Source organism: Cynoglossus semilaevis, chromosome 4, assembly GCF_000523025.1.
Source record: "Cynoglossus semilaevis isolate Cse_v1.0 chromosome 4, Cse_v1.0, whole genome shotgun sequence".
NCBI classification, from domain to species: Eukaryota; Metazoa; Chordata; class Actinopteri; order Pleuronectiformes; family Cynoglossidae; genus Cynoglossus; species Cynoglossus semilaevis.
The window spans coordinates 3,013,590-3,038,703 of record NC_024310.1 but is presented as its reverse complement, the minus strand read 5'-3'; the positions used below and the strand labels follow the sequence as shown (position 1 = coordinate 3,038,703).

Below are 25,114 nucleotides of genomic sequence, written 5' to 3'. Positions count from 1 at the left end.
AATAACAATTGCAACAACCGTTGCAGTGTCTTTAAAACTGTGACAATGTTGCGATGCATGGCAATGTCTTTTTTGCTGCTGAAGGTCGCAGACATCCTGGAATTTGAGGCCTAGCCGTGCTAGCACCATCGTACCTACTAGCCTAACTGTTTGTCGGAAACAATGTCACTGCATTCTTCCCTGTAGTTGAAGTTTAAACTTCAAGCACATGACAGTAAAACCAACAAAGCCATAATGCATGAAAACCAATGACTACAGCACCTCCAGTGGCAAAATTGTGCACTGCAGCTGTTTTTTTTCCCGACACGCAGGAAGATGTTTTAAATAATAATTATAATTGAAAATAATAAAATAAAACCCCAGAAACCCGTGATCACTGCCATCATTTTTATGAACAATAATTTACAACTTACAAAATGAATAATTATATAATAATTACTCTAAACACTGAATGATTACATTCTGTACACAAACTGTTTTTACAATCATGCCGATGAATAGTTACAATATTACATTCAATGCATTTACAACATATTGCAGTTATTTGGCATTAATCACTTTAGTGACTGTGTGTGTGTGTGTGTGTACTTGGTAAATTGACTTGTGGGGACATGAACCACCAGTGTTTTGGGGACACTGTTCTTATGGGGACATTTTACAGGTCCCCACTGAGTGTGAGGACATTTTAAAATTCATTTTGGAGTTATTAGAATTCATGTTGGTAAATTAGGTATTTATTTGTAATAATTAAGGTGTGTGTGTTTTTGTCTCTCCTGAGTTGGAAGACGGGTGACCAGATTTTTTTAAATTTTTTTTTTAAATTGTCTAGAGGTTGGGGTCAGGTCAGCCCACACTGAATAATTTATGACAATAACAAAGCTTTATTTTTTTTTTCTATTGCACATAGTAAAAACTAAAATCAAATTACGTAATTTTGAAAATCCAATAGTATTTGAATAACCTTAAAATGTCAGGACTGCGCTTTTAACGGAAAATGAAGAAAAAAAATGAAAACAAATAGATTAAAAATTAAAAAAAAAATTAGTTAATATTTATTGTGTCTCCTGCAGGTTCTCTTTCATTGTTTGTAATTTATTTGCGTTTGTACGGCAGTGCGTTAAGCTCTCTCTCTGTGAAGGTCGCTGTTGTTCTGAAACGTCTGTTTGTGTGGATCGTTCACAAAAACACATTTGTACATGAACACAATAAAAGTTTTTAAAAAGTCGAAGCTCATGCAGCCTACAGAACACTTAGACTGTTCAAGTCATTTCCGCACAGAGCTTTTGTGTCATGCAGTTTTACTTCATAGTAAGTGAACCGACGAAAACTACACACTGACTGCACATCTTAATGAGCCATGCAGCGTTTCTGTTTAAGGTACTTTGATCACACGTCCATCATCACTGAGACAAAACTGTGGCGTGACTCTCCACCAACCACACACTGTTGAATGAAAATCAAAAGGACAAAGTGTCATCGTGTCACAATTAAGTTGCATGTACCCTGATTATTGATAGTGCATACGAAGGGGGTTCTTCACTTCCTCTCATTCACTACTTCATGTCACTACTCTCCCCCATCTGATCAGTCCAATGACTGGAGAAGCTGGACACCTTTGGGGTGCGTCTCCCTGGCCTCATACCGGACCTGGTGGCGGTTTGTGACCCGCCTCCTCCTCCTCCTCCTCCTCCTCCTCCTCCTTCCTGGGCTTGTTGGATCCTAAAGGCCTCCCTCAGGTTCTGAGCTCGCACCTCTTTACTGTGGATCTCCTCCACCAGTCGACAGGGGAACCAGCCCCTCTCACCGTCATGAAGTCGTTCACCCATCATCCAGCCTGCGGCGTAGAAGAAAAGAGTAAAACGGACTGTTATTTTTACGAAGAATTTTATAAGGTTTTCTCCTGATGGAGTGGTTTGCTCCTGTTAGATTAGCCACTGCACGTGGTTGTCGTTTTTATACCAAAGACTGGGTCGCGACAAAAAAGATTTTTTTTTTGGGTCGTCTCGCATGTTTGTCGTTTTTATACCTTAGTGCAGGTGGGTTCGCAAGAGATTTTTTTTTTGGTCGTCTCGCATCATCCTAGGAGTAATGAATAATGTCTATTGACTTGGGTCTAATGTCTATTGACTTAAGTCACGAAGTTTTGTAACTTTTAAAATATGGGTCCCCACTTTTAAAATAAGTTTGGGAAACACAGGTACTGTACACTGTAAAGTACAGTCCTTGGTTTACGACGTCCTCGACCTACAGTGTTTCAGGGCTACATCGTCTTCTCCCATTAATTCATTAAGAAAGTCTCGTTCCATCGCAGACTTTGACGCACGGGCACTTTGATCTCTAAACCTGTCACGTACCATCTTCAGTCCTCTCCAGGAGGTTCAAAACATCTGCCATCTCAATGGAGAGTTCGTCAGGCTCCTGAGAAGAGTATGACTGAATACACTGCACCTGTGGAGAATCTGCAGATCACACACACACACACACACACACACACACCATATTATAACTTTGTAACAACTACATGGCTTACAAAATCCCAATGGGAAACAAAATGTTTCCCTTTTAACCACTAGAGGGAGCCTATTAACAACTACTGCTCCAGGTACCATAGTTTGAGAACCATGCACCTGTGCTTTCCATTCTTTCTCACCTTGTTGATGAGCATTGGTGGACATAAATCGTGTTCGTCGGTTGGGAGTGAGTGCACACATCCATCGCAGTTTGTCGCTCCTGTCCACAAAAATATTTTTTCAGTCATTTTTTTTTAGCATCAATACTTCGTACGACATCTCACTCCCGGAGGCTCAAAAGCCGCAGCAGCTTTTTCTACTTCAGTCACTTACACACTGGCAGTTTTCAGCGTGTAGTTGACCTCACGGTCCTCCTGGTTCTCCAGGAGTTTGAGGTTAAAGACACTGGCCAGCAGCTGGCCCTGGTCATCAAGATCTTCAGTCCTCAACATGGCCCGCGTGCACCAGTCAATAACCTGGAATTTGTCTCCACTGACAGAGAGAGACAGCTTCATGAACACTTTTTTTTTGTCAAAAATGCCGTGTCTACCGACAAAAGTTGAAGGACGTCACTGACCTGGAGCTGGGTTTGGTCACCAGGAGCAGATTGTTAAAAAGGAACAGGTAGATTGGCTGGTACATCTTACGACTCCTCATGGTTCTGGTGCTCTTTGGTCCGGCCATGAGCTGCACTTCACCCTTCTTTAGTAACCAGCGTGAGTGGGAAATGATGGGCACTGACTGGAAAGTGGAGGAAGGAAGTTATAAAAATAAAAAAATAAAATAAAAGACCAAAATGTCGTGCTGCCGAGTGGCCCATGTCAGGAGTCGTAACTCAATATATTTTAGCCCTGTGCTAAACTGAAGCATTAATGTACTGACCTTGGATTTGAACTCCAGCGTTTTCTCGATCCTGATGAGTTCTTCAGTGCGACCCATCTTCCTCACGCCCTCGTTACATTCTTTCACGATCTGATCGGAAACACAGGTAAAGAGACGGCCCATTAAAACAACAAACAATAGTGAACCTCAAAGAAATCTGTTTTTTCAGCTCACAGATAAAATACATAATGAAACATATGTCTGAAAATAATGGATGTTGAAAAAACAAGACGCTCACCTGCTCCAGTTGCTGATGAGCTTTGATAGCGTTCGTTTCCCTCTTGGAGTTTTCTTCAGCTTTTTTCAGGATGTTCTGTGACGAGAAAGTCCCAAAAAAAATTCCACAACAGGGAAATAAATAAATAAAAACAAATAAGAAGGTTTAAAAAAAGGTTAGGCCAAACCGGTAAACTCACCTGTACGAGCAGTTTAAGCCTCGTGATCCTCTGGAAAGGAAGGATGAGGAAGGAAGTGAAGGAAAGACCCCTGACCCTAGGATGGTTCTCCAGAGCAGACATGGTGTCCCGGAAGGCCTGGTTTCCCTCTCTGGGCAGTCGCACGGAGAGAAAAAAAGAGTTTTTCAGAGTCAGCGACACGTCATCCAGTTTTGGCATTATCCCAAAAAATCATGACCTTTGTTCTGATTATGTGGCGTTGTCTGTTTACACTCAGCTGCAAAAAAAAACCCCTTAAATTATCCTCTATCCACAAAAACAACTTCCTGCAAAAGGTCGCACCAGTGAACTCTGTTTTGTAATATAAGTTTTTTTTTAAACCCATACACAGATATATGCAAAATTATTATTTCAAAAGTGCTCAACTTTTTAACTTAACGTCAACTTTTATCACATCATTAACTCGACCGTGTCAGGCCAAAGCTCCCACTTTATTCTTTAACAACTGTCACTTTGGACTTTCACTGCAGTGTTGGTCTTATTAGCTTCTCCCAAATGCCGACCCTACCGACAGCAGGTGGCGCTGTAAATCTATATTTGTAGGACATTTATATATCACACTAATGATTTTTACGATATGTTTATGACAAACAATCTTCAGTTTCACTCCAGTGACGTCCATTTCCTTATTGTCTCGTACAGTAATCGATAGTCATTTTAATATATATATATCACTGATGAAAGTACCTAAAACAGCCTGTTGGGGGCCTGTGTGCGTGTGCTCTCCTACACTCAGAAACAGCGTGTGGTGGGTGCAGCTGACAGAGTACAATAGACAGACTGGTTTTATTATAAGGGGTCACAGGTTTCTGCTGCGATACGTGTTGAAAAGTCCAAAGGTGGCAGAAGAATTCAGCCATAAACTGGAGTCACACATCACCTGTGTCTGCTTCACACACGGTTATTTAGAGTTTCGAAACAGAATATTAAGAATGGCTCGACGACATTATGATCAATTCCTACATAAATTCCCACTTGACGTGTGGATTAATTAACTGTTTGAACAAGATCTGGTTGCAGGAAGCAAAAAAGAAAAAAAAAATCATTATGGAACTCAACCTGCCGTCCGATCGTCTACATGACAAATTGGAACAGAACTTGTTTGTTGAACGTACAGCGTGTTCCACAGAGAAGAGTTATGAAATGAAACTGCTGCTGCTGCTGCTGCTGCGTCAAGGCCCTGTGTGTGTGTGTGTGTGTGTGTGTGAATGTGGAGTAAAGGCAGCAAATCGCCTTTGTTTCATAACAATAACTAACCGCAGAAATAATCTGCTCTGGAATGAGTGGCAGTGAAAATCTCTTAAGAGTCCACGAGGCTGAATAGGAGACGGAGAACAGGTCTCCACCTCCTCCTCCACCTCTTCTTTCTCCTATCAGATATCATAATTATTAGTCACTGAGGTTTTTCTTTTCTTTCTTTTTTTTTTGTTCAATGTACCTTCCTAGATCAGTGGTTCTCAAACTTTTTTGGTCGTTCCCTTCAATCCACAAATATCTTGACCAATTACAAACGCCAAGAAATGTGTGTAACGAATCAATATTCAAATTGCACAAAGATCAGTTGTGACATCATCAACCTTGAAAATGCCCCCTCCTCCCGTGTGTGACCCCCACTTACCAGGTCACCGTTCCCACTAATCACAGTAATACTTTTTACTCCCCCTCCTCCTGATTTAAGATGTTTGTTTCAAATACACTTTTTTTTGTGATCCCTGGTTCAAATGGTGCATTGTGGGATTGCATCACTCCCAGTCTGTGGAGTGTAGTTGATGTACAGTAAAAGGGACACATGGCATTAACGTAGTCAAATACACCCTGTACTCCTGACATGCAGTGATCAAAGACAAACCTGTTCTCTGAAAAGCGACAACAGGATGTAGTCGTTAAAAGAACCTGTGTCTGCATTCTTGGTCTCCGGCTTCTCACTACGTAAACACGTTATTTTCACAGGTCGACCTTAAAGTCACAAGGTGACCCCGCACCAAGACAGACGATAAAAAGCAGCAGAGGACGTTAGCCGCTCCGATCGCCTGAAACTGTTGTTGATGTACAGAAGACCTAATTACCGTACATCAATTGCTAGAAAAAAAAATTGCTACTCACAGAATGCGCCTGTAGTTCTTCTCCTGGTACACCTGGTTGATGACATATTTGATGAAGACACTGAAGTGCTCCACGGCGTGGTGATAAACAATGTCGCACACCTCGGAAATCAAGATGGACTCCTCGATGCGGTGCTCCAGATCCATCAAGAATCTGGAAAAACAAAATCAACAAAGAACCATGACGTAAACGCAGGTCAAGGTCTGGATCAACCGTTGTCCCGCCAAAACACAAACTAGAAATGCATCTCACCTCTCACTTGCTTTCATGACCTCCTCGATGTTCGAGAAGAGGAAGTGCATGTCTGATTGGCTGAGAGTGTTGACCAACACCGGGTTCCGCAGGAAGTGCGTCTCTAATATCTCCAGACTCTTGTAGTAGGAAGCTTCTGAGGTGACCAGCTCAAACATGGCCTGCAAGAGAAGGTGAAACCAGAGGACGTCTGATGATGAGTGGTGTCTGCAGTTACACTCATAAAACAGAAGGGGGAGATGTGTGCAGGAAACCACACACAAACATCTGACAGTAAAGGTGTTTACCATCAGTGACTCATGTGTTTTTGCAACACTTTTGTGAAGCAACAACAATGAAGCAGACTAAATATGAAAAAACAAACAAACAAACAAAGAGCTGCAGCTATCGTTATTTTGGTAATCCATTAATCTTGTAATCTGATCTAATCTAGTGAAAATGACGTGTCTGAAAATGACAAAATGAGAATATACTATATATATATCAGTCCTAAAAATTAACAATATCATACTGTGAGTATATGATACAATGTTAAAAATAAAAATGTGAAACACAAAAGCGGGACAGATGTTTAGCACCAGCAAAATGAATGATTGATCTTTATTGCTAACTTGGATTGCTTGTTGCCATTAAGATTTTTTTTGTAGCATACAGCTATCAGTTAGCAGTCTACTCTATTCTATTCTATTGTGTAGTTAAAAAGTGAAAGGGAATTTGTCATTTGGTGGACTTGAACCTGAAACCTTCCGCACCCAGGTCCGCTTCCTTAACCACTGCCCCCTGTACATGCTACAAAACATCAGCGACAGACGCAGCAGAAATATAAGGCTCCACGTCAAACAGCTCTGCTGTCGTCTCTGAACTCCCTCCTGTCAAAAAGCAGTGCATGTTGGCAGAGCATCTTTTTTTTTACACTCGCACCAAAAAAACAAATCCATACAGTCGTCGTTGTCGATTCTTAAATTACCTTTGACCCTCCGTCACAGCCATGATGTGCTAGAATCAGTTGATAATATAAAAAAACATGCAGCTAAACACTGCATTGATCCCCCCCCCCACCCTCTTCAGATCCTCAGAGCTGCTGTGAGGAAAAATAGCTCTGCGAACACCTACATTCCAACAGCCTGCAATGCGTCTCCATCCTGTTTCTCAGCTTCTTTGTTATTGCTCTATAACGTTACATAAAGAATCACACTTACAGCCCAAAGAGTCGTGCCAAACGTTTGGCGTTACGAGAGGTCTTTGGTTCAGAAAGAAGACAACTGACCTCTTGCATGATGATTTCCTTCTGCGGTAACTTGGTCAGGAGCCCGCTGGCCAGCACCACGTCCAGGTTTTGCCATAAGCTCAGAGAACGAGAGTTGTTCCTCAGCTGCAGCTGCAAAGAGCCGGGCGACACCACGTCGGGCTCCGAGGCCAAAGTCCCTGCAGTGACCATGGGAGAGAGACTCTCCTGCTGCCGCCGCTGCTCTATCTCCTGCTGCTTGGATGTGTCTCGGTATTCCTGGTACAGGAAAGCTGAAGGGTCAGAAGGAAATGTGTCAGGAACATGGAAAACAGATGGATGGAATTTTTTATATATATTTTCTGCTGTGCTATGTGAAAGCAGTGACCTTCTAAAATGGGGTTTTCCCGACATTTTTCTGAGCAGCGGACAATAATTTACTTTTTGATTTGATAAATCCAACGGGGCACCACCGATCAAAAATGTCACAAAAGGTTTATTTTATAAAATATAATAATCTTATATCAATTTACACAGTTGACCTACTCTGTGTGAAACCCGGGCCTGTTTAGTTGAACACAGGAATTGAAGAAAGACACACACGAAGAACGGTGCTTAATTTTTCTGTCTGTCACTGTCCCATTGACAGTGAGTCAAAGTATTTGCAGAAAATAAAGAATAGTTTCAAGGTGAAGTTGAACAATTTTCCACGGTACACACAGAGATCTTTTCTAGACGTTCCTAGAAAATAAATTAATTCACAGAAGAAAAATAAGTATAAAAATATACTCTCTTTTGATATAATTAGTCTGTATAACATTATTGGACAAAGATGTTAACAAAAAGGCAGCAGGGTCAGTAGGTGGTGCTATGACGGCCCAAAATCTATAAACAGATGCAGTACAGCACCTGGTCATACGAGACACACACACACGCGCGTGCGCATGCACACACAGACTGATACTGCGTCCTTGTCACTGTCCTGGAGTTTCAGCCGAGTTAAAAAAGTTACTGATAAGAAACGGTTGGTTCTGTGTATATGACGAGGGAGGGAGACTCAACAACTGAACAACAGGAGCCTGTTGCATAATTTCCTTCAGTTCTATACTGCAGATCGTTTTGGTGGGCGTCGAACTGGACTGAGGATTACATAAGACACACTCTCTCTCACTCTCTCTCTCTCTCTCTCGTTCGGGGACGGGTGTTCTCCCTCTCATCTTTGTCCTTTGTTTTTGAGTGTTAGAACTCCTGCGGACAGCTGCCTTGAGTAAATGAGCGCTAATCCCTAGCAAATAGCTATGATCCTGTTTACACACTGGAGTACGGCGCGCAGCCTGTCAACACTGCAGGTCGATCCTCCAGCAGGCGGGCTCGACCTTGAAAACATGAAGCTGTGACAGTGTGGAATCCAATGATTTGACCCGAAATCTTATGAAGGCTGTAAGTGGAAATGTCAGAGGACGTTGTTGCAGCAACAGCTGCTCCTCTTCTGGAGGTGGTAAAAGTGGGTGGATTATATGAGCTACCTTTGCCCTGAAACACCTTATCTCACCGATGTTTTTGATGATGTTGAGGCTGTGGCTGATTGTCTGAGAAGTCTGTCCATTGCTCAGCAACCTGTGATGACACAAAACAAGAAATCCATGTTTGGATTTTATCCACGCAGATAAATGTATACCATCTCTTCATGGTTCGTCTTAAGGTTACAACGTCATTCTGATCAAAATACATTGTTGATGTCTCTGTGCCTCACATTCCACTCCTATTCAGTGATCACTATATCTGATCCATCATTTATGCACCTTGTTTTTCAACGGTCTAAAAATATCCCCCGGTATCTAGTCACCATTTAGTCTGCTGTCGGTAAGAAAATTCAATTATATTCCCTCTGAGGAATTTCCTCGACTCATTCCCGATGCAGTTATTTTCTTACCTGAAACCGAAGTAATCCCGGTCCCCTTCATTAGAACTGGACTGCTGTGCGCTCATGTCTGCCTTCTTGACTTCCTCTACAGTACAAGACGTTGCTGTTTGCTCTGAGAGCTTCCTAATGTCACCGCTGTGGACGCCGTGAGTCCGATACTGGAGCTTGTCATCTGTGAAGTGTCTGTGTTGGCTGTTGGAGGCAGCCGATACGTCCGCACTCCCTCCACCCACACCTTCTCTTCTCTTATCCACAGCATCCTTACTGTACAGAGCATGTCTGCTGCTGGCCTCACCATTGCTTGGCAACACAGTTCTGGAATGATGAAGCATTGGTTGAGGAAGAGGGTCGAAGTTAATAGCAGAAAAAGTAGCTTTATGCACACATCAGTGTTAAACACACACTTTTGCCCATGTTTGTTTACATTAGGGTTGAAAACATAATTCGGGAATTGTTTTTTTTTTTGTTTTGATCATAAGAGCTCATCATACTTACTGACAACATAGTTCACTGTATAAACACATCAAACCCGTGATGTCTTATAATATCGACGGGCTATTAATATCAGACCGATATTAGCATAATTATGTAATATCTGTAAAAATCATTATTGTTTTTTTTCTCTGATAATGAAAACCTTGTAACTCAATGCCTGGGTTTCGCTAAACGATATGTACCCTAAAATAGTTTGGGGGACAAAATGTCTGTTTGTGAAAGTGAAAGCCACTAGATGGCAGAATTGCAGCTCATTTTATTAATCTATTTTAATAATCAGTGGATTGTAAGCAGAATGGTTCCAGCAACTGCCGCACTATATCGGTACTGGTTGATATCGGAACAGCAACTGCTGCACTATATTGGTATCGGTTGATATCGGATGTGTTTGGTCAATATAAGTTAATATCAGACAACGCTAAATCAAACGTTTACTTTGCGGACCGTTAATTACTGTATTCAGTCAATATCGGAATCATATCAAACATCGGCAAAAAGTTAATATCAGACACCGCAAAATCAAACGTTTGCGGACCGTTAATTACTGTATTCAGATGACTTTTTGTATTATTATTATCACAAGAAGAAGAAAAAAACATTTTTTTCAATTTATGCAGTCGTGCACATCTGCTCTGTCTCACTGCTCTGTGAACCTGACTGTAAACTGACAAGTCTCCACCGAACCACTCCTATAGTTCTCCATAAATGGATGCAGATACACCCTGCTATGCTTGTACGTACACAGGTCCATACATGTGGCTTCTCCAACACTCATCTATTAAAACTGTCAAAGTAAAAAACACACACACACACACAGAAGTACATTTCTATAGAGTCTTGCATCGGCACGTTTCGGAGTCTATCGCAGCTTTAAAACAGCTGTTTCTCGAGCCTTAAACCAACACAGCTAAACCATCAGATATGACATGTCATCATTATCACTGAAGCAGATCAGGCTGAGGCAGGCTACAAATAAAGATCAGTAAAATAAATAAGGTTGTGTGCCATTTTTTGGCGCCTTTAAGCTGCAGCAAAAAATTCTGCAACGTTGGATGTGATGCAGATGATGGTCTCATTTATCTGCAGTTTGGGACCAGTTCAAGACCGTAGCAGTAGAAGACCACCGCTTTGTTTTTCTGTGGCCAAGTACAACTGGTAACTTTGGATTAAATCTTCTGGCCCTGAGATAGAAACACAGAAACTAGCGGACCCTGGACTCAAACCCACAACCATGCAGTTGGAAGATTAGCTGTTATAACGGCTCCTGACTGTTCTTTCATTATATTCAATTAATAGATCGATGGGAAAGCACCAAAATCTGCCCTGTGCTCTGGGTGCAGTAAAGAGCAGCCCACCCCTCCTGTGGGTCTGGTATTAACCACTGGGTTGTTGCACATGTGACTCAAAGGGAGAGAGAGAGTAAATTCCTTCAAGGAATTACTCTGAGTACTGGAAGAAATACTGTAATACATAAGAACCTGGTCTTGTTTTGCTAATTTGGTGACCACAAATTATACACTTGTAAAGTCGTAAAAATCAATAGAAGCTCAATCAGAGTCATAAAAGTTACAGTCACTGCACTACAATAATATGAAATAATAATAATAATTTAAAAAAAACTGAAAATTAAAAGATGTTTGTGGGACATCAAATGTCAACATGTCCTCATAACATTATCATTTGTCACTGATTTTCCAAAGTTCGTCAATGAAGCGTTGTTAATGGCCCCACCTACTGCCAGGACGTCAAAGTGAGTCTGTCGGTGCACAGATGTCACTCTTGTCTCTAAATCATGTCGCAGACAGTCACGTGTGGAAAAAGGTGTGTGAAGTAAGGAGTGGCTGGAGGTGGTGCAGTGTTGACTTTTTAATACTCAAGTAAAAGTTCTGTTCTGTTTAATGTTGAGATATCATAACATAGTACTACAGCATATGAATTGAGATATCATAAGATAGTACTACGAACATACTGCATATGTTTAAAAAAAATTAAATTAAATTAAATTAAATTAAATTAAAACTGCTTTACATTCACATGTATGCATTTAGCAGACACTTATTATTATTATTATTTATTTATTTATTATTTTCTGTTTTTTATTCAGAGAAACCTTGAAACTTTTATCATCGTACAGAGGAGGATTAATATCATCATTATAAGTATGTGACCACAATTTAATTAATTAATTAATTAAATTACACCTTAAATTTAATTTGAATTTAATTAATTCAGAATTGATTAATTACATTAATTCAAAACTGCTTCAATTAAATTAAATTAAATTAAAACAGATTTAATTTAATTTAATTTTTTAAGGTGAATGAATTTTGAGGTGAATGAATTCCAACTTAAACCGACATTGAACACTGAATACTTAATGTAATGTGTTTTTAAAAGAACTCTGCTGACTGCATAAATTAATTAATGTAAGCGCCTCAACTTTTTTTTTTGTCAAAAAGTGTCGTAGCCAGTGTGGTCAATTCAAAGTCATGGTAACGGATCAGTCACACTGAACTGAATGGTTTATTGATTCAAATTTGAAGCTTAAATGTACAGTTTTCAACTGTCCTTCACGTGAGATGTCAGACCTTTGTCCTTATCAGACACATTCAGTACCGTACAGTACAGTACAGTACAGTATAAGACGGTGTTTGTTTAGGTGCTGTGTGTTACTGCTTCCTCCTGGGGTGTGTTTGTGTTCATTTGATGGGTTGGGCAGCGTTGGCATGCAGACTTACCGTCTAGCAGTGGGCAGCGGTGATTTGTGTGGTATGGGAGAGTTAGAATTAGAGGCACCTGCTCTCCTGGATGGACTGTTGTCAGCGCCACACCTGGGAGAATCTAGAGAGACAGAGAGTGATAGAGACAAAGAGAGAGAGGGTGAGAATTTGCATGTTCATATTTTGTTTTGCAACACAGCATGACTGGTTTACCGCCGACTGCTTATTGCTTGGTTGCCAACTAAACAATGTGAAATCCCCAAAAATCTCTTTGTCTTCCTTCACTCACAAATCACGTGTTTTGCCACGTGGCTAGTCTTTCTTTCAGAAAACAAATATTCTGTAAGATTTCAGACGGCACAGCTAATGTGTGAAACCCATAGTCGAAAATAAAACCAAATTCTAAAGTTACGTAAGTAAGCAACTTCAGAATTTCAAGTTGCACTTGGTCAACGATAACAAAAAACAATCTTAACCTGACAATAATCGACCAATCAGTTCTGATAAAAAAGAGTGATATTAGGAGTGAAGTGATTTAGAGCAGGGGTCTCCAACCACCGGTCCTTGGTCCAAACAAAGGTCAGGGACCGCTGATTTAGAGGATTTCCCAACAACACGCTGCCTAGTTGTTCCCACATCCTTTGCGTGGAAAGAAAACTTCCCCCCAATTGATAAGACAAATTTAACGCTTGACATCAAATGTTTATTTGGGCTGTAAAATATTATACTGTTATATGTGAATTAGTCGCACTGGCAGATAAAGAGTCCTGCACTCGGTGGAGTTTTACTTTCGTTACACCGTGCATCACTAGTCCTTATGTTTACATTACCCACTCAAAAAGGGAATATAAATAAATATATTTGATCTTCATTGATCCATTACCCTACTGTTAACTGCCCGTAGCAGGCGGCAAGCATGTGGTTCCTATGGAATCGAACCCAGGACTCTGCTTCTGAGGAAGGCGTGCTAACCGCTATACTATGGAACTGATCATTTATCTGCTGACTCATGGTCGTAACCACTGACCTGTCAACAGCGAGCCCAGAGTAATGGATATTTGTCTCTGTGTCTTAATGACACACATCTGAACAACACTGTATTAATGAAGCTGTCAATCACTGTGTTCCATGAGTCGTCGTGGAGTGAATTCCCTGTCTGCGTCATCAGCGTCCCACACGGTTAAATGAGTGACGCAGACGTGTCAGCAGCCGACACGACATCACAACCGTAGTAGAGAAACAATGTGTGTGCTGTGGTTCCTGCTAAATGGTGGTGTGACATGTATAACACAACGGAACCGTGAAAACACTCATCAGTTTCCTGATTGGCTTATTTTTGGACTTCTTTAGAAAAAGACAGTAGTAAAAAAAAAGTCATTAAAAAATGAACTGGTTTTCAACGGTGCTGTAATTTAGTCATTATGAAATTAATCAATATGCGATAATCACGATTTTTCGTTTTACAATATCGTAGCAATATTCCAATTACCCGTCAAATATTCCTGGTGTTGGTTCATTTTATTTTGCTTTCATTTCTTCCCTAGTGATTCCAAATGTTGATCCCTCTGATCCAATTTTAGTAACTCGAATTTAAGATGGAACAGCATTGTGTTTATTATGCTATGCTATGACAGTTTTACTCCAATAAATTGCTTAAAAAAACCCCTCAATATATCGTCGTGCCTATAGTATTGCAGTATATCATAATACATCGTATTGTTGATCCTGTATCGCGATACGCATCGTATTGCCAGATTCTTGCCAATACACACCCCTACTGGGCAATCATTTTATAAATGCACCATCCAAACGGATGCTGCAAAAAATCTTACAAAAATAAATCCGAATTTTATAAATGCACTATCCAAAAGGATGCGGCAAAAAATCTTACAAAATAAATCCGCTCAAATTCTTACCGCAAATACTTAAGTTCAATTTGGTCGTGTCAATTTGTGTATGGTTTTTACAGTCTGACTTTTTTCGACAATGGGACAAAATAATGATATAACCGTTTTTGACGCCAGTGTCTTGTACTGTTGACAATTTCCCTCCGAGGATCAAAATTCATTTCTGATTCTGATTTTGTAAATAAATAGACTAGGATTATGAAGGAAATATTTGGCACCAGTTTTAGACACCGCCCGGTCATGTCTTCAATTCAAAGGCACTGTAATACACAAACAGTGAGTAGGAACTAAGTTGTTTGTCACGTTCAAAGGTGAGGCAAGGCCACAGCGACACTGTTCCGTATGTGCTGAAGCAGCGTCCGTTTCATCAACTGTAATCATTTTTAAATAGTTTCACTCTGTGAACACAGTCTGTGATTGTTCCTAATCTCTCTGTTGCCTTTGTTGTTCTGTTTTCTCCTCTCAGGTCTAGTGTTGCTTGCTCTAGTTCTTCAGTGAAAGTTGAAAGACGTCAAACACCTTTGATTAAAACTTTTTTTTTATCCCTGTCCCTGAAGGCTGTTAAAGTCAGAGCGATAACACAGAAACGACTCCTATCGTCTTATCTATAAGGTACGATAAGGCATAAAGGGGTTTTTAGAAAGTCATAAAAAGAAAGTTGAAGTCCAAGAATCCTGAGATTGCACTTGACAAATGAATCCTGGTCACGACTTGTTGGAACTTCAGAATGACTCGATGATTTCATCAAAAAGATTTTTCTAATCGCAGACTCGATTCGGCAAATTTAGTTTAGCTACTGTATAAGGATAAGTAATGTAACTAAAGATTAGCAGTTATTTATGTACACTAAACTTGTTTCTTTTTAATTGACAAATAGCAATAAGGATGCAAATTTAGCAGTTATTTATGTACGCTAATCTTGTTTCTTTTTAATTGACAAATAGCATATACTAGAGCCGGCTAATTCAAACAGTGGCTCGTGGTCCACATGTGACACAACCTCAGCCGCGGTCATTTGAGAGAAACTGAGATAATCAAAATTTTTACAATAGAACGAACTATAGAAGCAACAGTCTCTGTAGCCTCGCAACATGTAAGAAGTGTTTAGAATCTGACTATACTGAGGTATCTCTCTGTCTTAAACTAAAGCAAACTATTATCGACATAGATTAATCCTGAATTGACAGGAATAAGTTTAGGTTTATTGTTTTTATTCTCCATGCTGATGTTTACGATATGTGTGTGGGAAGTATGAAGACAATTAATGTTTTACAATAAGTTATGACTAGGTCAGGTTGTAAAACCAATATACAGGTCAGTTTGAGCTATAGTTCTAGTCAGCCAAACGTGTTGTAAACTAATTTAGATTTACATAAAAAAAAAAAAAACATTTATGCCTCTAATTTGTTTTTTATTTACACCAGTGGTTTTTGCTCAACCGTGTCACGTCTCGACACTAATGTTGCGAAACCGCACACACCTTAATTATAATCACTACTTACTATCAAAGATAAAACTAAAAGTAGAATCATTTCCTCATTTCCTCTGACCTAAAAAAAAAACATGACGGATACTAAAAAAACAAAATTAAAAAATAAATTGCTCGATTTCCAGCAAAAAATATTTGTTTTGATGTATGTAGATCATAGGTGTCAAACATACGGCCCGCGGGCAAAAACCAGCCCACTCAGAGGTTCAATCAAGTCCACTTGATACATTTTGAAAGTAAAAAAAAAAAAGCACAAACACAAATGATATAACATGACAAAACATGTGCTCAGTGTTATTTCCAGGTGATTATGTTGTGATCGTACTGGTTTACTGACTGTTTACTTGATGAACCAACATCTCACTGAATGTCTCTGACTCTGCATGACGACAGGCCTCAAGTCAGAAATATCATTTAATTGACGACCTACTTTTTAAACGTGTAGTTTCAGCGTAAAGTGGTGAGTCACGACTTTTCTTTGTTTGCTCAGACCAAGCCCTCCACAGATTATTATTTCTCTCCTTATTGATTGTGACCTGTTATTAGTTATTAGTTTCAGTTCAGACTGACACATTTTGGGAACCGGCCAAGTTCTTTCATACGGTATTTAAATTAAACATTTAATCCACACACCAGCGCAGGTGGAGTGATCCTGGTCACGATGATATCAGTTACAGATTTGTGAGAGATTAGATCTGGCCTGAACTTCACTGACACTCACTGACATGTAGTATTTTCTAATGTCTCCTCAGAGGACAACTATTTGTGACTTTGACAGACGTCAAACAACAACTGCCTGGCATTTGAAACCACTGTCTGTCTGGAAATTTTTTTTTTTTCTTTCGTTTCAGATATTGCACAACTGCAGCTGCTTGTCATATTGACATTCAAAAGGAAACACCATTGTCTGTCATAACAATTCTTTCCCATTGTGTCTGATGGGGACAGCAATAAAAAAAAAACATTTTGTGAGTTAAATGTTTTCGTTTTTTTTCTTCTCTGTTAAACATCTTGTATTTCAGGAACTTCTAACACCAAATCACGCTGCAGCTGCAGCTGCAGCGATTAATGAACAACGTTGGCATCATTATAGTTATCAAAACAATCAAATGTATGTGTGATATGTGAATTAATGTGTGTGCTACACCATACAGTCGCCACCGAAGACACTGTTCAACAGGTTTGAAGGCAGTGACGATTAAACGGATTAGGAGTAAACGAACGCAATTTGACGCATCGTTTGAACGCGGTGTTCTATAATTTAACAACTGGATATTTTTGCATTCTTAAAGTGTTTTTGTGCATGAGGGAAAATTGTTCTAATGAGTTGCATTTGCCAGGAAATAATTGTATTTTCTATTTATTATTGTTATTATCGTTACGCATCAAAAGTCATCGAATGTGATATTTTAGTTGTAAATGGATTAAAATGAGAAATTATTAAAAAAAAGTGATAATTTGAAGTAAATATTCACATTATTTTTTTTATTTTATTTGCTTTTTTCTTATTTTATGTAAAACTTGATGCCTTAAACTTGCGGCCCGCAGGCCAAAACAGGCCCACTGAGGGGTTCAATCTGGCCCGTTTGTTGAATTTTGAAAGAGAAAAAAAAATGCACAAACACTTCTTGTTCGTGACGTTTTGTCAAATTACATTTCATTAAATATGAATATTTTTCTAATGATTTTCTACGTATTTGTATAAAAACAAAGGTGAAAAACATGAACCTGTTGTTATTTAGATGTAATTGTGTTATGAAGGGACCGATCCCGCCCACTTGACATCCAATCCGACCAAATGTGGGCCCTGAACCACAAAGGAAACCGCTCCATTGAAACATGTCTTTTTCACACTGCTGCTGTCAGCCATCCTGGCAGTTACATATTAAATCTTTCCATTTGAACCCCCCCACCCCCTCCCTCGCTGCTGTACTGTATCTGAGATGGGGGCAAGGTCTAACATCAGACGCTTGATTGTGGCATTTGGTGTGGCTCCGTAGAAAGGGTTCAGTGACTAATGTGCGAGGTCGGAAAATAAATACGACGACCATTGTATTGGTGGCGGCCTGTGACAGATCGATTTACGTAAACACTCTGGAGAACTGTTGTATTTATGGTTCTAAAACGGGTCAGGAAATAATAAAAAGAAAGAAAGAAAAGAAAAACAAACTTTCACTCAGCTCAGCAGGATGACAACAGGTGTGTGTGTGTGTGGTTTCAGGCATTTGCTCTTTTTTACTCATCAGGCAGCAGTTTGACCTGTGAAACTCTCTGGTACTATTGTTCTGTTCAAACAGAACCAGTTCCTCAGGTTGTGTTCACTGAGAAGCCAACTCAGGCGTAGAAGTATCACTGAAGTCATTCAGTGACAAGTGCATCACCTGGGAATTAAACAATAATAACAGAGAGAGGGGAACACGACTCTGGTGCCAAAGCCGTGGTTCACACACCAGACTCTGGCTGATGTTTGAGACAAATCAGGTCAGCTGTCAGAAACAGTGACAACCACTCACTAACAGTAACAAACGTGCACTCACTTCCAGTCCGGTCGGAGGACGCATGCCTTTTTTTCCTCATGGAACGGTAAAAGCGTGAGTTCCTCTTGATGGGTTCTCTGCTAAATCCACCTTTGCCGTCGTCCTCGTCATCGTCCTCCTCGTGACTTGTTTGAATCGCCAGAGCCGAAGGCTTCTCCGGGTTGTCCTGTGCCTTTTGGCCAAACTTGCCCCTAAACAGGGCAATTACAGACATGGTAAGAAATGTCTTTTTTTTTTTGCTTTGGTTTCAATTTCTCCCTAGAGTTTGACTGAGTTTTAGGAAAATCACGCTCGACTTGATGAAGCAGACTTTCGCATTTAGCCAGAATCCAGGAACAAATCCATGCTTAAAAAGACTAGAATAATAATCTGCTTTGACAGAAAGAAATAAATCCCAGTACAGCAGGAGGACCAACGAGAAGACCGGAGAAGCAAAAGTGATTCCCAGGACGTCTGAGCCTCCTGTCAGTTACAGCAGTGTTGTTGGAAACGCAGGCGGCCTCTGTCACTTATTTCTGCCAAAGCTGTAATTATTGTATTTATGACTCTCTGGCTCTTAAGTCCCTCCTCTGTTTGGCTCACTCACTCACTCCCTCTCTCTCTCTCTCTCTCTCTCTCTGTCTCTCTACACCCACCTGTTGCGTGCTGACATTCCTGAAAGCAGCCTTGCCTCACCAGCCTGCCTGTCCCTCTGCTCTCAAACACTGCTGTTCAACCTGAATAGTGACTTGATGACTAATATGGTCTGTTCAGTTTTATCTGTTTTTTTTTCTCACGAATCCCTCCTCAGAATAACTTATCGCTGTTTTGCGTCTAAATTTAAAATGTGGGTTGTTTTTTTTTTTTTGCAGTTCCATTTAAATCGGTCACAATTTCACAAGAATTAAATTGTGTAATATTTTAAGGAAGTGGATGTTCTCTTCATATGCATATGTGTTAAATGAACTGCAGGCAGTGTGTTTCAGATACAGTGAGAACGGGGGGGCTCTTACAGGGGTTTATCACCCCGGGTCAGCTGACCAAGAGAGTTTAAAGTGCACTTTCTCTTCTTTGCCACAGGAGCACTCAGGAGGCCTGAATTCCAAAGTTACACAAAAGTTCTCACTGAACACTGAGGATAAAGTCCAACGCCAACGTAACTGTGTGAAACGTATATCTTTTTTTTTAGCTGAATGGCAATAATCAATATATACGTTGTTATTTTTTCCATGACATCATTGGAGTTTCCCCTAAAGCATTATAGCACCTTCATTAACACAGGCCACAACATCAAGACCAAACACTGTTTCAGTGGCTTAATCTTCAAATTCCCACGGTACCTGAATGCCCCGTTGCTGCGATGTTAAACACATTACAGTTATACAAATGTCGTACAAGTTATTCCAACACTGTTTATATATATATATATATACTGTATATCAGACAAGTATATAAAGAATGACAGTAACAGGCACCGACCGCCTGCTTCAGTCAGTGTCATTTAAACCATCTCAACCCGGCCTCTTCAACTTCTAATCTCCAACTCATTCCACCTTAAATCCCCCTCTGAGCTACAGGATAATGGACCTTGTTAAAGTGACATCTAATGAAACTAAACTGTTTATGGAACCAGAATAATCAGTTTGACTAGACATTCCCAGTAAACAAACAGTTCTGCAGCACTGGGGAAACTGTGGACCATCAAATAGAGATATCAGTCTTTACAAGCACCTGAGGCCCACAGCACTGCTGTTGTCAGGAGGCATGGCACGACTTTATGGCATGAACTATTAAACATCCTCACCCTGAGGCCACATATCCTCAGGGATCGGCCACCAGTGACAGAATCCGGACAGGTGACTTTCTCACTCGGTAAGGGAGCAATAACAACGTGTGCAGGAACCCAACGCACCCTGAAGAAGTCCTTGTGAGCCGGAAAGGAATCACCACGTTTACACAACAGCCTGAAAACAGGCAACCCCAGACTCTGAGTCAGTTTCTCCCTCCAGGTCATGAGACTTCAGTGTCATTAACTCACAACAAAGCAGCTGGCCTCAGGTCTGACTTTATTGTTGTTTACACTACTTTCTGTTGCACCGCAGAACATTAAACCTATGGGACCTTTCTTTTAATAAAAAGTTGTTTGTTTGTTGTTGTTAAGTCATCACATTCTGTTCACAGTTATACGTTTCCTTGGTTAATTTTTCCATTGTTATATTTTGACAACGAATTCAGTATTTGTTCATATTTTAATTGCTTTTTACAACTGTTAAAAGCCACTATGTTTCAGTCCTATATAACAAACCTAGTCCTGCAGTGCCCCCTAGTGGCACTCCTGAGTATAACTAGAAATGCAGAATTACATTTTGTCTGTTGGACTGTTAATCAAACAAATTAATGTTTTATTCAGAATAGAATATTTGTCTTTTAATATAATGTATCAATTAAGATTAAATTAGCAAATATAATTTTAGTTTTAGTTAGTTTTAGTTTTAAGGGAGACGTGATTCGTGTTTTGAAGCACTGCTCTGAAAAAAGGGAGACGTGATTCGTGTTTTGAAGCTGAAAGTGACTCACCAGTGGGAAGCAGTTCGTCTGAGGTGAGGTTGCTGTTGCAGCAGCCAGGATGAAACAGTTCAAACGTTTTTCAACTTCACTCCCGTGTCTCCCAGATCTCTTTGTGAGAGGAGGATGAAAGGATAATCCACCAAGGAATAACGGTGTTGTGGTAAGTGCATCAGCAAAGGCTAAAAAACAAAGGGAAATGAGAAGATAACAAGAATGAGCAGAAGCCCGGGTCACTGGATCAATGCAGTCCAATGTCTGGTTTGAAGGTATTTGGTTGGTAAATATGCGTGGAGACACAAAGACAGCGACACAGCCAATCTTGGTTCTGTTAGATCACCTAAATAAGAAAAAATTGTGGAAGAGTGTGATAAGAATAAAAACCTTAAACCTTAAAATCTCAGTTTTAAAATTAGAAAAAAAAAATTCAAAATTTTTAATAAAATTATCTGAGGTCAGTTGTTCTCAAATAAGACTCACCTCTATTTATGATGCAGCTATTCTTTTTGTGATACATTTAACAAACAAATGAATCACTATTTCAGCGTGAAAAAAATAAATAAATCAAAGATTTCAACAGGGGGCAGCAACAATTCTTCGTTACCTCTCGTCTGCTACTAGGCTCAACAGAGGAAGACGTGGTCCGGTGTGCTTGTTATTGTACATCCATGTGTGATACTGTTGACCTCTGGTTGTCAGGATAAAATAACAGAATGGCCGGTAGTCGATTAGAGAAATTTGGAACCGTATTTACTCGGTAAGAACGCAGCATTTTAACTAAGCGAAGGTCCGAAGGCTCTCCTTAGCCACGCAGCTAAAATAGCTCATCCCAGAGTCGTAGAAAAGTAATGTTGCTCTCAAGGAAATTGGGTTAAAGCGTGCTCCTCTGAAGGTCGCGAGTAAAACGCGTTAAATGTAGCACTAAATGACACAGAGCTGCACGTGTGAGCAGCTGTAGTTCCGACAAGTTCCAGTCTGTGTGTGAATCAGTATGAAAGTAGCTCTGATGTTAGCATTTCCACTGTTAGCTCGAGCAGAGTCGCCGGTGCACGGGAATAGCGATGACATTTAGAATTTTGTAATATTAGCACTCATAAACCACAAACCTTTTTGTTTAAAATTAAATAAAAAATAATTACCAGTCCACAGAAAATACATTTCAAGAATGCATTACAGAATTTTCACGTGTAAAACACAGGAAGTGAACCGGAAGTAGCGGAGTTACAATGGACCGTTCGTGTCTAAGAGTAAATACTGTATGTGGAGGATTTTTAAAAAGTCAATATTTGCGGTGACTTAAAAATACTTCAAACATTTGTTTTGATGTTTTTATGATTGTAGCCATAGATTTTCAAAATCTGACAGCTATGCTATCTATAAATATACTGTATATTTAGTGTAACGTTACCTGTTTGAATGACAACAATTATACACACGAGTTACCTTGACGTGTTTGAATGACAACAATTATACACACGTGATTTAAACATCCTGCTGTTACAGCATTTGCAATATTTTGATTATTGTAGACATTTCTGACTTTTTTGTAGGACAAATAAAATAATTTCACTTATTACCTGTTTATGAATTACTGTACACCTGGTATGAATTTTTAAAAACACCTGTAACCATATATTTTGTGATGACTTCAGGGTCAGGGATCTGATGCGCTCAGGAGTGATGCAGTCAAATGAGAAACCCATCTGGTATGACGTGTACAAGGCATTTCCACCAAAGAGAGACCCGCTATATGTGAAGCCATACACCAGAGTAATAGTAAAAAGACCGGATCTAGTTCCTGAGATCTTTTACAAGGAGGATAAAGTCAGAGCGTAAGTCAATATGTATAGTTCCATGTATAGCAGATAAACATATTTACACATACTTTTACCAGGGATGTTTTTTTTTTATTATTTTCATTTAAATGTATTTTTCTGACTATTAATACCTCTATGACTGTCTGCTGACCACGTGATAATTTGACAGCATTTGCAGCAACAATTAAATTTAAATGTAGACAGTTTACATTGTGTTTTTTACTGGGCTCACCCACAGTTGTTGACCTTTCAGGAAATTTTATGAAAAGTATGGTCCAAGTCCTCGGGTGTTTGAGCTCATCAAGTCCTCCCATGTGTCTTTATCTCAGAAGTAAGTTCAATAGTTTAAATACCAACATACATTTTCTTTTGACAGCAGAATAACGTATGGTTTTATTTGTTGTGGTCCAGGTTTGTCGACAAGTACACAGAGCTCCAGAGCCAGAGTGAACTGGATGAAACCGCTCTGTTCAATGAAACGGCCAAAGCTTTACTGAAACAGGGCATCCTTCTTAGGAGGAGAGGAGCTCAACCAACTGTGAGTGATTTACACCGAATTAAACACTGACTGTGACGGGTTCATTTAAAGAAATATCAGTGAGATAACAAATCTTTATAAACATGCAAGACATAGACTTTAACTGACCAAGAAAGCTGACGCTTCGTTACAGTACTTTTTTAATCCTGCAGGTGTCAGCAGTGTCCGCAGACGCTGTGGAGAAACTGAACATCGAAGACGTGTGGACAGAGCAGCAGTCAGCCAGTGCAGACAGTGCAGAAACACAGCACGGTGATACCCAGACAGACACATCTCCATCTGTGGACCTCAACACCTCAAAAACGACTGAATGAGCTGCAGACACACACACACACACACACACACGCAGCGTCAGCTGTGGTCACCTGTCCAGACATGGTCATCTCAGATCTGCTCCAGTGTCAGGAGGACTGTTTGGACGCCGTGTGTTTCCAAGATGGATTCTGAAGGAGACTCACGAAACAAAGACGTTACTAAACTAAAATCCTGACTCCTCAACACATGAACATTGATCTTAGACTTTTAAAAATGTAACTGGTTACAATGTGGAAAAACATCTTTGTAAAATGTTTGGTTGCATAATATATTATTATTAAATAAACTATGTTGCATTACAATGTCACAGATATATGCATGTTATATACAGACAAGTCGAGCCATACACTTTCTAATAAGGGAGTAGTTGCCTTTTGCAGTTTATAACTTCTTATCCCTTCAATGCTCCTCACAATAAGTATCTTAATGTATCATATATGTATAAAGCAACACTATGGAAGTGCAGCTTATTCAGTGTAGCTCTATATTTACGGTCCTTTAATTACAATACAATATCATGAAATATATTTCAAGAAATATATTAGCTTCTACATCAACGTTAAAAAACCTATTTGAAGACAGCAAGAATTCAATCATGAAAATAATACAACAGACGCCTACAATACAATATCATGAAATACGTAAAACAAAACGTAAAAAAAAAACCTATTTGTAGGCAGCAAGAAATCAATCATGAAAATAATACAACAGACGCACAAAGACTTAATGTGTACATATATACACACATACATATATAAATATATATACATATATACATACAGACATATATACAGTTCATACACACACACATCTATATAAATAAAACGGCTCGAAATTATGAGAAGTCGAAATGACTTGCATGAAGTCAAAGTGTGTATATAATGAAGCATTAATAGTACGACTGGAAGAAATAGACTTTGGAACTTAAGAAAAAAAAAGTTTGAGTCTTTAAATGTCTACGTGTCAGAGGACAAAAGGCGTTTAAAGAATTGCTGTCACAATGATATCTCATTCTGTAGGCTGCCTCACGCTGCAATAATTGTTCTTCATTTTCCTGCTTATAATAAAGCACAGCATGCCATTCACTTTAACGGACAGCTGTATTGTGTGAGAGGCAGTCGGCGCGCCGTATAAGAACCGCTGCTTTTGTTCTTATAGTTCACAGATCTGCTGTAAGCAACGCTTATATAAACTGTGTTTTTACCTTTTACTAAACACGCTGTAAGTTGTTATGGTCGGTCTGTGATCCAGAAGATAAAAAAAAAGTGGAACAAATTAGTCAAAATACATAGAAAATGAACTTCTAAACAGTAGGAGAACAGTAAGTAGCTGGTCACTGGCTTTGAGAATTGCACCAACACTCTCTACAGGGTGTTGTTTGTGTGCCAGCTGCTGATTATG

At 39.7% G+C, this 25,114-nt stretch overlaps 2 protein-coding genes across 4 annotated transcripts; one reads left to right on the top strand and one right to left on the bottom strand.

Annotated features, from left to right (window-relative positions):
• Positions 1-774: 774 nt before the first annotated feature.
• On the bottom strand, positions 775-21,192 carry ngef (neuronal guanine nucleotide exchange factor). Of its 2 annotated transcripts, XM_008308594.3 has the most exons (16): positions 21,056-21,192; positions 18,500-18,690; positions 12,585-12,687; positions 9,361-9,666; positions 8,980-9,044; positions 7,470-7,720; positions 6,203-6,363; positions 5,951-6,103; positions 3,809-3,938; positions 3,631-3,705; positions 3,393-3,482; positions 3,088-3,251; positions 2,844-3,002; positions 2,651-2,730; positions 2,355-2,459; positions 775-1,834 (listed from the first exon to the last, which is right to left on the bottom strand). In XM_008308594.3, the coding sequence occupies exons 2-16, from the start codon at positions 18,537-18,539 to the stop codon at positions 1,554-1,556; spliced, it is 2,163 nt and encodes a 720-aa protein (XP_008306816.1). In that variant the 5' UTR covers positions 18,540-18,690; positions 21,056-21,192; the 3' UTR covers positions 775-1,553. The 2 variants fall into 2 exon arrangements, with proteins under 2 accessions (XP_008306816.1, XP_008306815.1); XM_008308593.3 differs by lacking the exon at positions 21,056-21,192 and having other exon boundaries at positions 18,500-19,046.
• Positions 21,069-24,015, top strand: mrps23 (mitochondrial ribosomal protein S23). Of its 2 annotated transcripts, none has more exons than XM_025055003.1 (5): positions 21,069-21,206; positions 22,696-22,875; positions 23,114-23,191; positions 23,272-23,398; positions 23,551-24,015. In XM_025055003.1, exons 2-5 carry the CDS (start codon positions 22,709-22,711, stop codon positions 23,710-23,712), a joined length of 534 nt encoding a protein of 177 aa, XP_024910771.1. In that variant the 5' UTR covers positions 21,069-21,206; positions 22,696-22,708; the 3' UTR covers positions 23,713-24,015. The 2 variants fall into 2 exon arrangements, with proteins under 2 accessions (XP_024910771.1, XP_008306818.1); XM_008308596.3 differs by lacking the exon at positions 21,069-21,206 and adding an exon at positions 21,664-21,800.
• The last annotated feature ends 1,099 nt before the right edge of the window (positions 24,016-25,114 follow it).

Coding starts and splice junctions, on each gene's coding strand:
- ngef (XM_008308593.3), bottom strand. CDS start 18,713: ATGTCTGTAATTGCCCTGTTTAGGGGCAAGTTTGGCCAAAAGGCACAG. Junction 12,688..18,499: donor GTCCTCCGACCGGACTGGAA/GTGAGTGCACGT, acceptor CTGTCTCTCTAG/ATTCTCCCAGGTGTGGCGCT. Junction 3,483..3,630: donor CTCATCAGCAACTGGAGCAG/GTGAGCGTCTTG, acceptor GTTTCCGATCAG/ATCGTGAAAGAATGTAACGA.
- mrps23 (XM_008308596.3), top strand. CDS start 21,757: ATGGCCGGTAGTCGATTAGAGAAATTTGGAACCGTATTTACTCG. Junction 21,801..22,695: donor TTTGGAACCGTATTTACTCG/GTAAGAACGCAG, acceptor TGATGACTTCAG/GGTCAGGGATCTGATGCGCT. Junction 23,192..23,271: donor CATGTGTCTTTATCTCAGAA/GTAAGTTCAATA, acceptor GTTGTGGTCCAG/GTTTGTCGACAAGTACACAG.